Here is a 14,476-nt window from a genome sequence, read left to right on the forward strand (position 1 = left end):
ACTGTATGCACCGTAGGTACCAATGATGGAGTTAATACTTCTCAGTCATTACAGATGAGTAGTGATCTGTAAGATCTCAGAAGGTGTTCCATGGCACTACGGCAAAAATATAACTGTGAAATAAAGCCAACACCCCCACACTTCCACACATGCATAAAACAAAACCAGACAACACACACATACACAAAAGCTCAAGAGGAAAGCTACAGACAAGTATTTAAAGCTTGCTCTCATTTTCCTCAGGTTGCAAAATGGAAACCATGAGGCAATACTCAACAAATAGTAAGGCTGATTTTGGGGACTTTTGAAAAGGCCGAGTGGTTCTTTGATTCAAGAAATGTTCAGAAACACTTGGCTGGGTGACTTTGAAAGCACTTTTCTTTTTGCGCATACCTGTTATGAATTTCTAATTGTACCTTTTAGGTGCACTTTGTTAGGAAGGGCATGAAGCGACACACTATCATTCCAGAAAGCAATGAAGGACCTGATTTTGTTATAATATCCATAAAAGTAAACATGTATTGAACTTTTTATGCTCCTAAATTCGTATTTTCTCCTTTAAGCAATAACTGGCAATAACCTCAACGGTACCCACTCAGTGGTATTCACCTAGAAACAGACCAATTGTCAGCATCCTTGTCATTAATCCACTTTTTAAAAACATTTTTGATCGTATGAAGTATAAATGCTAAACTAAAATGGAATATAAAAATAAAATGCAACATCTAATTATTCATAGTTTGCACCATGTCTATATCAGATCGTTTAGTGATGACAGATTACAGATTCCCCCTTCTGTCAAGAAACACATGGAAATTGTTCTGTTCAATGAGACATCTCAGACAAAACAGAGACCCATTTCTTTGAGATTTTTGGTTGATTTACCTTCATTGTCCCTTAGAGTAAAGTTGGGATTCAAAGAAAGCCCTTCATCAAGGGAAAAATGGAATCTTGCCCCATTTGCAGAGTTATCTTTGTCAGTTGCAGTGACAGTCTGAATTACCTGAAATAAAAATTAACAGTGAATGTGTTGAAATTTGAACTTGACCCAAATAGTACCTGACCTCAGCAGGATGCCCAAACTTAGCTTTTTTTAATTTTCTACTTGGCTGCTGCTAAATTCAACCAATGAAATGACTGGGCCATTAGCTTGATTTCTCTAGCATGAAATATCTTAGAGCTAGGTGAAAGCATCTAAAGCATTTATACTTTCTGACACTCTGATATGGTCAGGACCTGGTACACAGATTTTCACCATCTGCATTGCATCCTGGTAACTTTCAGAATTACAGTTTCACCTAAATATCTGTTTTTATGGAGCCAAAATTCAGGCTGAACCAGGATGGTCTATGCAGAGCATCATCTACTTGTCCTCCCAATAACTGCATGCACTTCAATATTGGTTAGGAAAAATAAATGTTTAACCAAAATGGCAGGTATATAATACCAGCTCTCTGTTGAAAATTCCTCTTAGGAATCATTTTTTTAATTGCTGGAGAACAGAAGACAAAGAACAGCAGCCACTCCTGGTTTTAGTTTGGTTTGCCCAACAGGAACAGTATTAGATGTAGCAACCATGAGTGGGAGAGGTATATTTGGAAGGTAGAACCTTTGCCTTCAAAAGCCCTGGTGGTTTTTTACAATTTACTTTCAAGTAAAACTCAGTTAAACTTTTGGAATGTGTGACCAAGCAATATTTCTACCTCTGCTGTCATTTTCATGCTGGGCCTGGAAGATCAAGTGCTAACGTAGAATTTAATAAAAGTTGTTCTTGTGATATAGGCAGTGAAGCCCACACAGACTGCTGCACAGAGCTGATAGACATCCTGAGGGAAACGGAAAAGGGGGAGGGAAAATGCTCTTTTCATAAGAATTTTTCTGTTCAGTGTTCAGGTGCAGTCTGGCTGGACTGAACCTGAAGCATAAACAGTGCAGGCTCAAGTGATTTGGTCTGTTTTAAAACTAACAGATAGGACACAGTTCTCTACCTCCAGTCACAAATGAGAAGCAGAACAAATATATTTTAAAGCCACCAGAATACAATGCTTATTCCATTGCCAATGTACAATATGCATATTATATTGTCTATACACACCTGAGACAATTAACAACACTGTTGATAATTTCTGAGAATATTATAAAAGTTTATCGTAATACTTTTTTGCTGAACTGTAGCAGAATAAGATCAATCTGAAATGTCTATCATCATGCAGTTTACCAAAGTCATTGCAAGACTGGTGAAAAAGTTTGACAAAAGCTTATTGTTCTCTGATGAATTTTGCAAAGGTGACATATCTGTTATTGAAACAACCGCCATGTAAAAACAGAAATCTAAGATTATCTTAGATAAATATACTTAGTTAATAATGTTGAAATGCTATGAGGCAAAGCAAGACCAAAAAACAGTTGATGGAAGAAGATTTTCAAGACAGTTAGTTTCTGTTATTACTCAAATGCTAAAAATTCTGTTAAATACCATACATAGCTGGAAAAAATACAAAGACCTTAAAATATATGAATTTATTAAATACTGTTTATAAATCCTTGGTGGTTTTTATCAGTGAAATACAAGTCATTTTGCCATGCACCTTCAGCTTTTATTTGACAGCCTAGTAGATAAACTTCCGTCCTGTTGCCCTCTCATACATAAAAGGTTCAGTGACATTTTCCAGAATTTTGCTTCAAGAGCATGTCATTTTGCAACAAAAATACCTTTGATCAAGACCTCGGTGCCACGGGACTTGTTTATAGGACTAACTTTGAAACTCAACAAAATACACTTTCTGCATTCCCTGATTTCACTCATGGAAATTAAAGTATTCCCTGAATTCACCAATGTAAGTAAAAAAGTGTATGTAGCACCAGAAGGTATAGAAATCACGCTTTTCCATGTGAAAAATGGGCACTCCATGTAATAGGACAGGTCAAAATATTTTTGACAGAACTGTTTTTAGAAATAAAGTTCACACTCTTTCAGAAAAGGCTCTTGCTTTCTAAGGAAAAGATTCCTAAGATATTAACTAAGAGGTGAGAAATAAAAGTATGAGTCCTCTTGCTACCCAAATGTACTGTTAACCCTTTTCAAATTAATAGGCCGACTAATTAGCAGGCATAAACATGCACCTTACCAAAGCTGATTAAAATTAAAATGTACACATAGAACCTCAGATGCTGTAAAGCTCACTTGAGAGCACTGAAGCGATGAAAAACTGAAGGCTTATGTATTTTTTTAAACGTAAGTGTTGGCAAGAAAGAATTTAAAGAACAGAGAACTAATTGAAGAAGATAGAGAGCAGTTGCTAAATTCTGTTCAGATCCTTTCCAGAACTCAATCAATAAACAAATAAATATACGTAACAAACTTACAGCAGAGGTTACAAGTATCCTTTCCAGCTAACATTGATTTCCTTTGGCTATTAGAAATAACAGCATCCAGGGTGAGGTAGCTCATCATGGCAGCACAATATTTATACACTCTCATTTTGAAAAAGTTGTGTGTGTGTGTGCATGTGTGCACATGTTAATGTTAATTTACAGTGATGGACAGTCTCAGGGAAATGGCGTTTCACTACTTTCACAACTTTTTCTATTATTCCTCTGAAAAGCACCCGGAAAAAATGTTATCTTTGGAGAGCTGTAGCGAATATGACTCGCAGATCTAGTCAGATCTTTTAACAGGTTCACACTCTGCCAGAACAGACACTGAACTTTGAAACTTTCAGAAAACTGTCAATGCTTCACTCTTTCACTTTCTAGAACAAAGCATTTCAACTTTTTTTCTTTTTTTTCTTTTTTTCCTCCACATTGCTATTTGCTCCCATTGTCTTAAAAATAATAAATTGCATTCGAAGCAAAGGAAAATTTCATTTGTAAGTTTACTTTGGGGAAGATTGCAAAATTACATTTTCCTATATCGGCTAAATTTCACAATCATTCACAAAATCAGTATATTTCTAGAAGCGAGAGTTCTCCAAGTCTGGATACCATCTAAGATCAAATCACAGCTGCTTTATCTACTTTAATATATAATATCTACCAGGCTTCACCTGGAAGCTGTTGGAGATATTTAGTTTTTCTTCTCATCAAGGCAAATGTTAAGGGAGTAAAGCTGTCACTTCAGTTTGGAAACGGTCGTAATCTCACAAGCATTTTCTATTTGAGATGTTTTAGGAAGGTTCATTTAAGCACTTAAGTCCTTAAGTTTTATTGGCCCTTTTTTTTTTAGGGCAATTGGCCCTTTTTTTTTTTCAATAAATTGAACTGTGGAGGGAAAGAGAAGATGGAGACAGAGGCTGTGCAATTAAATGATACTGTGATATCGCTACACAGAAGCCCCTTCTGAAAATAAAGCACAAAAAAGAGTCTTCCAGTGACAAACTATTGGTTAGTTTATGCTGCACATAATAAATTCAAAATAGATGTGTACAGGGCAGTACAGAGCTGGAGCCCAACCTCAAAGCACTAGTCAAGCAGAAGTGCCCAGCAGTACCTGTCAGAATTTGTTCTTCAGTGATAAAACTTATGAATCATTCTCACAAGGTGATGGATAACTCGGAATAAATACTGCCTTTTCAGTGATTCAGAACCATCCAGCTGGGCACGCTTTTTAGCATATGGAACACTTGTCTTGTTCTGTAATCCTTGTTTATTTGTCCCTCCTTAATATTTGTTGAACACTTGTCATTTTCTTTCTTAAACTAGATAGTAAGATCTTTTGAGTAAGAGCCATGTACTTTTGGTTTTGCTTTTTGTACAGTGCAATGGTATCACAACCTTTTCTGAAGCCTTGCTATGCAATGCAAATAAAAATTAGTGCGTGTCATGTACATAATGAAGTCCTGTTAGTTTAAGAATACAACAGCGCGCTCGTCTCGCCTTTCACATTAAACTACTGCTTGTAGAGTCCTTCATGGTAGCATTAATCTTGGGTGCTAAACTGCAGTGCTACAGAGGTCAGGAGCTGTTCACACTTGCAACGATAGCTCAGAAAGAAATACAACGCTGACCTAAACCAGGAGCAAACGCCATTATAGTAAAACTTATTTTACCCTTTAAACATCTCTCTCACAAATTTCCATTTGCAAAGCTACTATCAGAGAGTTAAACTTAGCTAATAAGAAACATTAGCTACTCAATGCTAATAACACCCCTGGCAAACAGAACATTTCTGAGGTAGCTTCACTGCATGCTTTAGCTTATCATTAATTATAACAATTATTTAACAATAATTGTTAAATTATATAATTTTAAAATATCAGAATATGTTGAAAGCAACTGCAAGTAATGCTCAAGAGATTTCATCATCTTTTTTTAAAAAAATTAGTCTTTTACAAGTTCTAATTCTTCTATATTTGGCTTTATTTGAGGTTTTCAGAACATTATTTTTACTTCAATAAGCGTGTTAATGAGAGATATTGAATTGATAGACCTTAAATTTTCAAAGGCTTTGAGTGATGAGTCTCAATAAGAACAGACTGAGGAAAACTATGAAGACATAGAAAGCTATGCAGTCATGAGATAAGTGAGAAGGCCCTTGCACAGATAATTGCTCAAAAGACAGGAAACAGAGTCTCTTCTGTAAATTGTCTATTCCACAAGGAAAGGAAGTCACTGACATTTCCTGTTCCACAAAGATTTATGCTGGGCCACTTGTTGGTCAGAGTAGTAATAAACATCTTATAAAGAGTATGAATAATCACCCCACCAAATCTACTTATGATTACTGAGTTGTTCAAGGAAGAGAAAAGGAAGGGCTGACACGAAAGACCTTCCAATATCCAAGTAATATCAAGACAGGTGAAATTCATTACACAGAGACATAAAGCCTTAACTTAACATAAATGATGATGATCTCTGAGCTCACCATTACTTTTAATGATATTGGTGTTATGGCAGGCAGTTTTTTGCATTCAGTATTTACTAGTTATAAAGCAAAGCGACTGTTAGAAATTGCTAGGAAAGGAATAGAGAACAAAGGAGAGATCATCATATACTATGAAGCATAAACTATGGTAAGAATTATAAAACACTACATAGTTGCATTTTGAATCTTGATTCCTCATCTCAAGGTGAATGGAGAGGAACCGGAGAAAGTTTAGAGGAGGACAAGATGAATGATCAAAAGTCTAGAAGGATTTTATTATGGCCTGTCCAAGTTAAGTAGGATTTTTCAGTCTGGACAAGAAATGGCGGAGGGGCAATGTGCTAGAGATTTATGAATGGCACGAAGATAATAAATAGGGATCAAGTGCTCTCTTGCTCTCTCTCCCCCAACACAAGAACTAGTAAATATCGACTGAAGACAGCATGGGGAGATTAGAACAAAACAAAACAAAACAAACAAAGCCCAAAAAACACAAAGAAAAAAAAAGAAGGTGGTAGGTCTGCCTGAAACATGCAATTAAACTGCAAAATTCCTAGCTCCATGAGGTAATAGATATCAAAAGTTTATGTTTTCTGTAGGAAAAGCTAGTCAGATTCTTATGAGATAGATTATTAAATGAGATTATTAATGAGAGGATTATTAAAAACACAGAAACCACACTTGAATCAGGAAATTATTTGCAAATGATCTGAGACCAGGGAAGTACTAAGGGTGAGTATCATATAAGCTTGCCATGTTCTTATATTGCTCTTCATGTGTCACCTTTCGGCTCCTGTTAGAGTCAAAATAACTTTGGTCAGCTTATAGTCTGACAAAGTATAGCATTTTTATAGTCTCAACATTAAAAATAGGAATATGCCACTACACATTTATGTGGACTGCTTTTAAAGATTTGAAAACTGTTATTACTAGTAATATGTTCCTAAGGAAAGATATAACTTCACAGTTGCAACTTACAACCTCTGTAATAACGTAAAACCACCATAGAGCGCTGGGTCACAGTTCAATGTATGCAAAAAAGCAAAGGCACTTGGTAAAATTGTCAAACCATAGATTGCAATGAAATGTGTCGATCACAGGAGCAGCAGCTGGAATGTGATTCTGATATTCAGTCTCAGTTCTACCCCTCCCCATGCTTATAGTTGTGAAAAACCTGTTCAACGTCTTTTCCATAACAACCCTGCACAGACAAGGCCAGTCAACATGCAAAAAGTGAGGATGGCAGCCAAGTTAACCAGTCATTGCTCCGAGCTGTATTTAAACCTTGCTACAATGTGGCACTTAGATGAGAGATGTTAAATCTGCTTCACCCATTTTGTTCAGAATATTGACTAGTCAAATTTCCTCGCTTATCTGACAAGATTAAAGTTTTGCCTGTCTTTACTGAAGATAGGTCAGGTATTTTTTTGCAGCAAGGAAGATACAATGAACAAATTCCCGAATCTTTTCCCTTCAGTTTAATATAGTTAAAAAGTTGAATCAAATGTGAAATATGAAAATGATATCAGAAAGAATTATGACGTGTTATCTGCATCAAACTTCTTATATATGTGGCATTAACAAATAAAGTAATTCTTTTTCAATGGGAGAAAGGTAACTGTGAGAGTTACCTGACCAGGCTTTGCATTCTCACAGACGACTACATCATAATCTCTGGCAAGTTCTGGAGGGTTGTCATTGACGTCCAGGATTTTAACACCAACTGGAACGTGGCTCACTAGCCCAGGATTGTCTGCAAAATACACAAGAGAGTGTTAAACCTTTTAAATATCCAATATTCTGTGACATCCTCAATTTAAGCATGATTTCTTCACACAATAACTGGATGAGAACTCGATACAGCTACAGTAATTTAGGTAGTAAGATACTAAAAGATGTTTGCTGTGTTTCATTAACTGTTTTGAAAATTAATTTAAAAAAAATAGTGGAAAGTATGGTATGACTCTTGAGTCACTGTTGTATCATATCAATAAAAATGCAAGTTATTGCGGAACTGAACTGGAAGAAAGCTGTTGGAGTTAGCGCATACTGTCACACTGTATGCTAAGAAATGATCAATTGCTTTGTAATGAATGTGAAACTGTCATCACAGTATTGAATAAAATCTAATATGAAAAATATTAAAACCTTTTTCTCAGTCCCTTGAAGAGTTTAGGAAACAAAATACCAAAGTAATAAAATATGAATGCAGAGGCACATATAAACCTTTCTGAAGCTTAAGTTCAGATTCCTCACAAGTTATAATGCTATTACATGAAGCAGTTAATGAATCTTGCTTTAGCAGTGACAAAACAGTAAGAAAACAATGTGTAAATAGCAGTGTCTTAGGCTATGATCTGTACTTGTGTGAGAGTTCACCCTCAAAAAGAGTTTACCCTCAAAAAGTTCAATAAATAGAATGTTTTCAGTAAGAATATGCTTTCTATGATAAAATGCAGTGGGAGCAAATATTAAACCATGATTCTCTTGCTCTTACTGCTAAATACTAAGAAAATTTTGTTTTGTTGAAAGAATTATATATTAAAACTTTTTATAATTAGCTAAAATATATCTTCTGAAGTCTCTATAAGTATCAATGGGTTAGATGACAAACTTCATCTTACTTTCACTAATTAAATGAAACTATCAGTAGAAGACAGCAAAGTCAATATTTCAAATGCAACAAGACAGAAGAATAGGGTCTTACAGACTGACATTTTAAAAGTGCATGTCCCTGTGTGTGCTCATGAGAAGAAAAAAAAAAAAAAAGAGAGAAACATTAACACCCTAAACCTCATTCATCTTGGTTATTTTGATCTTAATTAATCCACTTCATGTTTCTGTCAAAAAGGGTCATTTGTGAAATGCCTTAGATTTGTCACAGCTTTAATGGCCTCTGCTCAGAATCCTGAAAAACATTGATTAAATACATATTTGTATTCAAAGCTACCAGTAATGTAGCCTCCCAATGAAAGAATACTTGAGAATGTTGAAGTTTCTTTTGACAAAGTGAGAGATTTATCCTTTTTTCTTTTCACTTGGGATACTAGTCAAAGAGCCTGGGATTTAGAAGTTCTCTTCAGATTCTTCACATTCTCTTTTTAACTAATACGCCTATGTTCACCTGATGATTTTAATTCACTTTTGGAACTTTGTCAACTATCCCCATAAAATGGGAATAGAAAGGAGATCAAATCAGTCAACAGAAAAGGAAGACTTAGATAATATAGAAACCTCTATTCCCAATTAACATTAGCATTAGAAGTTATAAGAACACATTTATAGACTTGCAAATTCCATTTTCTTGCTGAAATTTTCCCCGACTCTTGGTATTTTCAGTTTTACCCCAAAACTACGAATATCGTTATAGCAGATGAACTAAGAGACTAAAGTAGGCTCTCTCAATTGTGTTTGTGGAAGACTGAGGCTTTCCATTGCTGCCTAGAAAACACTTTTAGTGAAAAATTTGAGGAACGTTAAAATCCTAGGAACATATGAGGTGAAGGTGAAGAAGAATGACACTTGGCTGTTCACTAAGCAGTTGGGAGAAAAGAACCATTCATCTGCCTTTACTCTTATTATTGAAGGAAACAATCTCTCCAGCAGACCCTTGGAGAGAAGGGTATCCCATACCTCCAGGAGAAGTATGACTATTAACACAAGAAGACGTGTGGACCTTCCCTAGAGGTAGATAGGTCAGTCATGAAATTGTGCAGAACAGCACAAGCAGCAGAGACTGAATATTTCTTATTGCTCACTGAAATATATCTTAATAGGTAACTTTCTCTGTGAATGTCATCAGACAATCCAATTACAAAAAACCTGTAATTACAATTACAGAACATGGTATCTAGCAATAGATGATCTAGAGATGATCTACAATTCAAAGGAGCTGTGTTCTTGAGGCTTTGTACGGGAGTACAAACAGTTTGTGAGGTATATGAACTAGAATAGGGTGTAAATTAAAGGACGGACACAAAGCAGACAAAGAGAGACCACAGAAAAGCACAGAAAGGAGATGGACGGCAGAGATCACAGTAAAGTGTTAAGGATGAAAAAATCCATTTAGGAATGGATTCATAAATTATAGTGAAGGAACTGAAGATTGTAATCTTAAGAGAAATCCCAAAGAAGCTTTTGCCAGAAGGCAAAAAAAGTTGTGATTATCAGACAATCATAGTATCGCCAAAAAATCTTAGTTGAAAGAGATTTCTGGAGGTCACTGGTCCAGTCCCTAGCTCAAAGCAGGGCCATCTTCAAAGCTATAAGGAGGCATAATACATCTAAGAGGAAGGAAGAAAAAAGAAGAGCCTGGAAGAGCACAGGGCAATGGGTACCAGAGATAGAGAAGGTCTGTCTCTAGGTCTGGCATGTTTGGAATAGTTACTGGGAAAGGAAAATCAAACATTTTAGTCCAATGTGTGGCAAAAAATAATAAATATTTTTGTTTCAGTACAGTCTATCAGACCTCTTTGCCCCATCTTTGCCTTCACGTTAGTGCATTTCTGGTACGGCTTCTTCTCTGGCTTCTCGGCACAGACTGTCTCTGATGAGTGGTTCATTACACTTTACAATTTGGTATATACTTCCCTCCTGGTGCTAGGAATGAGAAAAATCTAATTTTAAAATTGCTGGGACTGTTTAGTATGAGGAAGAGGAGGCTGAGGGGAGACCTCATCACTCTCTACAACTACTTGAAAGGACACTGTAGAGAGGTTGGTGCTGGTCTCTTCGCACAGGTAATTAATGACAAAACAAGAGGGAATGGCTTCAGGCTCCAGCAGGGTACGTTTAGACTGAACATTAGGAAAGAATTTTTCACAGAAAGAGTGGTCGGGCATTGGAACAGGCTGCCCAGGGAGGTGGTTGAGTCACCATCCCTGGAAGTGTTTAAGAGACGTTTAGATGTGGTGTTGGGGGATATGGTATAGGGGAGAACTTTGTAGTGTAGGGCAGATGGTTGGACTCGATCCCAAGGGTCTCTTCCAACCTGGATGATTCTATGATTCTATGATCTTGAATGCATCCTTTTGTATGCCTGTCACGACTACCCAGTGTGGTCTTACTCTAGTCTGTAAAATTTGCATTATTTTCACAGAGATTTCATGGAGATCCAGAGAGTTTACCTTTATTTGTTCTGCAGATACTTTGCAGTACAAAGAATTCATAAATAGCTTACCGGTTCAAAAGAGTTCTTAATGCACAAGGTATTATTAGTATCTTTCTGGAAGCAGTTACCTCATGGGATCATTGACATTTGCAGGCAAATTTCCATACTGACAGCCTACTCACTAAAAAATGCTAATAAGGGAAGTATTAACACAACTTACCAAAACAGTCTTGAAGTTTGTCAGATTGTTTGTATTACATAGACGTGCATGTAAGGTGATAGCACAGTTTATAATTAGGGGAAGAGAATGAGAACGACTTAAGAGGGACGTTACAAATTTTTCTTTTTAGATTTGGTTTTGATGTTTTATTAATAAGTATAGATAATCTCTGATCTTTTCCAGGTGTACAACTCACCTGTAATTTCCAAATCACTCTAATAACTTGTCCTTTTATTAGTAGATTTCTGTTAATTATGCAAACTTCTTGCAGCAATTTGGCAGATTTCCAGTTTTAAGATAATCAGTGCTGACGCATACTTCAGGCCTGTACATTATAAAACAGCCAGATCTATTCTGTGTCCTATTAGCATTCTGCCTAAGAGTAGATTTTTCAAAGTGAATGCTCACTGTTTCAAGGGATAACTGAAGCAGAAACATTGCTCTGATTCACCTACATTAGGGACTTGTTTTCTTATGGTTGAGACTTTTCCCAGAATGCTAATTATCTGTACGGTGAATCAATTTCATTCACTATCAGCCCCTCCACCAGCAGGTCCTCTTCAAACTGTCAGAAGTCCCCATCAACAGCCAGTCTGGAGCCTTGAATCTTTTTTTCCATTAATTTCTGTGGGCAAACTTTAAAACCCCTATTTAAGAAGAAAGCTTCTTTTTAACACAGCTACTGCTGTCTGAGACTTCCTGTTCATATAAACAAAATTTCCATGGGCTTTATAAAAATAAATTCTACCTGAATGACATTCAGAGTAACAGTCCTGACATCAACAGTCTTTTGTAGTATTCTTTTTTGTTATTTGCTTGTTAGTTTTTTGTTTGTTTTTATTTTAGGTTAGACTGGTATAATCAGTTATTATTATGAAAGCTGAGTGAATAATTTAACCCAGAGAAAGCCTGAACTTCTTTAAAAGGGTAAAGGATTTTACAAAAAAAATCAATTATTTCACATTTTCATGACCTAGAACAAAAATCTTCACCTAGCTTAGGATTAGATTGAATTTCTACGCTTTTGCGTCATCAATATTAAATACTGACCTTAATCAGTAAAATAACAACTTTTTTTTTTTTTTTCCTCATTTTGACACCTTTTCAAGACCTTGTAAGGCTAGCCAATACTTAGGATGTTCAACTAACTATCTATTCTGGTACATTTTTAAAGAGAAGTAGAAAGTACTCATCACACTTCTCTAATAATTATTAGTTTTGACACATTAGAAGACTAAACAGATCTAGGAAGTATAAAATATACTACAGAAACAGAACTAAAATGGTGAAAGAATGTCCGGTATGTAAATGAGAGTGATAAATACTGGGTTTAATTCAGAATGGTGTATACGTGATAAACCAAATTTTCTAGCAAGGAGAAAATTCTCCAGAATCTAGTAATTTCCTCTTCTGCCTTTTTAAGGTAGTGGGTACTTTTACATATTGTTACCTGAAGTTGGCTAGAAAACGTGGGGTTTTTTTCTGGTAGCAAAATTTGACTTTCACTGATGAACACAAACCTGAAGGCACTGATCACTTCTCCTGGATCATGCTAGTAGTGGTAGCAGTAGTAGCAAAAGGAGCAATAGCAGTAATAATAGCACTGCAGCAGACAAAACATTTAGCTCTCTAAAGCTGGCAACACCCTCTGCCTTAATGTAAGCAACATTCGGCAGCTCATAGACTATGCTGGTGCTCAGCTCCTGAGAAGATCAAGCCACCGCAAATATACTGGTTCTGCGGCCAGGAATGTCCATTTTGAAATTCTGGTACTAATCCACAAAGCCCTGAAGAGGAAGTGTCATTTGATCCCAAAGACTGTCTCTTCTTTGAGGATCCACCTTAGTAGCCAGGAAAAGCCATACCCTACACCATCGTCAGATGACAACGTAGGAATATCTTCATCGTATCTTTCCCCAAAGAAACAGAGGAGAAGAAAATCCACCACGCCTAGAAGCCAATGACTAAACCAAGATGAATGGGGATATTGGCGTCGAACCTGGAACTAGAAGCATCACTTCTTGAGTAGGACAGAGAACTAACCGCTTTTTGACAACTGTTTTTTTTTTTTTTTTAACAGTTTTGTGTAGGCTTTCCTTATTGCATTGATAAATACATTTAAAAGATTCTCCTACAAATCAGTTTAATGAATTTTATGGTCTGTTAGTAGCCGACTTACCGAGGCTGAAAATAAACTGTGTATCATTGGAAAGTTTGGACAGGTTTGGACTAGTTTGGACAAAAGTTTGGACTAGCAGTATTGTGACTAGCTCTTACCATTAAAAATATATCAGGTATCCAGTTTGTCACTAGTCCATGAGTGAAGCAGTCTTAAAACTCAGGCCTTGTAGTTTTTAAAATCTACTTTAATCTGGTCCACATTTAGGGAAATAATTTAACGGCAGATTCTGTTTCTTGGAAAAACAAAGCAATTGTTACCAATGCCAAAACTCTGAAACTGAGCTAGCAGGCAGAATACAAGTGAGATCAAAGATGAAGAATGAACGTGATTTTTTTTCTTGGCGGGGGAAGGGTTTAAGGTAACACTTTCATTTCTGGTTCGGTAATATATCGGTACCATAACCGTAGTAAAACAATACATACGACAAAATTTCCCTGGACTGATGCTAAAAAAAAAAAAGATTGAATTTCATTATTTATGTGTAATCTGTATTGTTAAAAAAAATGTGGATTTTGAAGAAAAAATTCTACACTGAAAATCACTATGAGGAAATTTTTTATTTAGTGTAACAAAAAATTCACTTCAAGGAAAAACTAAGACACAAAGCCAGCAACAAACTCTCACTGGTATTAAATAATCATCTTGCTGTCCACCAGATATAGTGGGTTAGGAGATTATAACACTATAACAGCACTTTTTTCTGATTTAGATTACTTTCCTTTAGATCTTGAAAAAGGGTTGAAAAGGGTTCCTTTTTCTAAAAAATAATTATTTGACACAAGTCATTAAAGTTATTCTTTATTATGGGAAAAAGTTTAAACTGAGAAAATAAAATGTCATCCATTCTTGTTCTTTTCTAATTCCTTCAATTCTGTATGTCAGGAAGATTTTGCTCCATAGACTTATTTCCTTCAGGCCATGCATATATTGTTTTCATGTGTTTCAAAATAAACAGAAATGAATCGTGTACTTTTGATTTTACTTTCTGTATAATAAAGCAGTGTGCCTCTTAATAGCATTAACAGGTTTGTTCTGTTTACTTTACATCTCCACTGTCTTCAATTTTCATTCTCCATATGACAGTCTCATGTAGTGCTATGA

At 35.9% G+C, this 14,476-nt stretch overlaps 1 protein-coding gene across 4 annotated transcripts in view; it reads right to left on the reverse strand.

Annotated features, from left to right (window-relative positions):
* Positions 1–14,476, reverse strand: part of CDH18 (cadherin 18) — a 180,713-nt gene that overhangs the window by 13,821 nt on the left and 152,416 nt on the right. For 3 of the 4 annotated variants that reach the window (XM_074146449.1, XM_074146448.1, XM_074146450.1), the window contains 2 exons: positions 7,495–7,616; positions 886–1,003 (listed from right to left, as the gene is read on the reverse strand). In XM_074146449.1, the coding sequence (XP_074002550.1) occupies positions 886–1,003; positions 7,495–7,616 (240 nt within the window). Of the gene's footprint in view, positions 1–885; positions 1,004–7,494; positions 7,619–12,895; positions 12,981–14,476 lie in introns of all 4 variants that reach the window. The other variant, XM_074146447.1, reaches the window with a different exon arrangement.

The sequence above is a fragment of the Numenius arquata genome, chromosome 4, assembly GCF_964106895.1.
Source record: "Numenius arquata chromosome 4, bNumArq3.hap1.1, whole genome shotgun sequence".
NCBI classification, from domain to species: Eukaryota; Metazoa; Chordata; class Aves; order Charadriiformes; family Scolopacidae; genus Numenius; species Numenius arquata.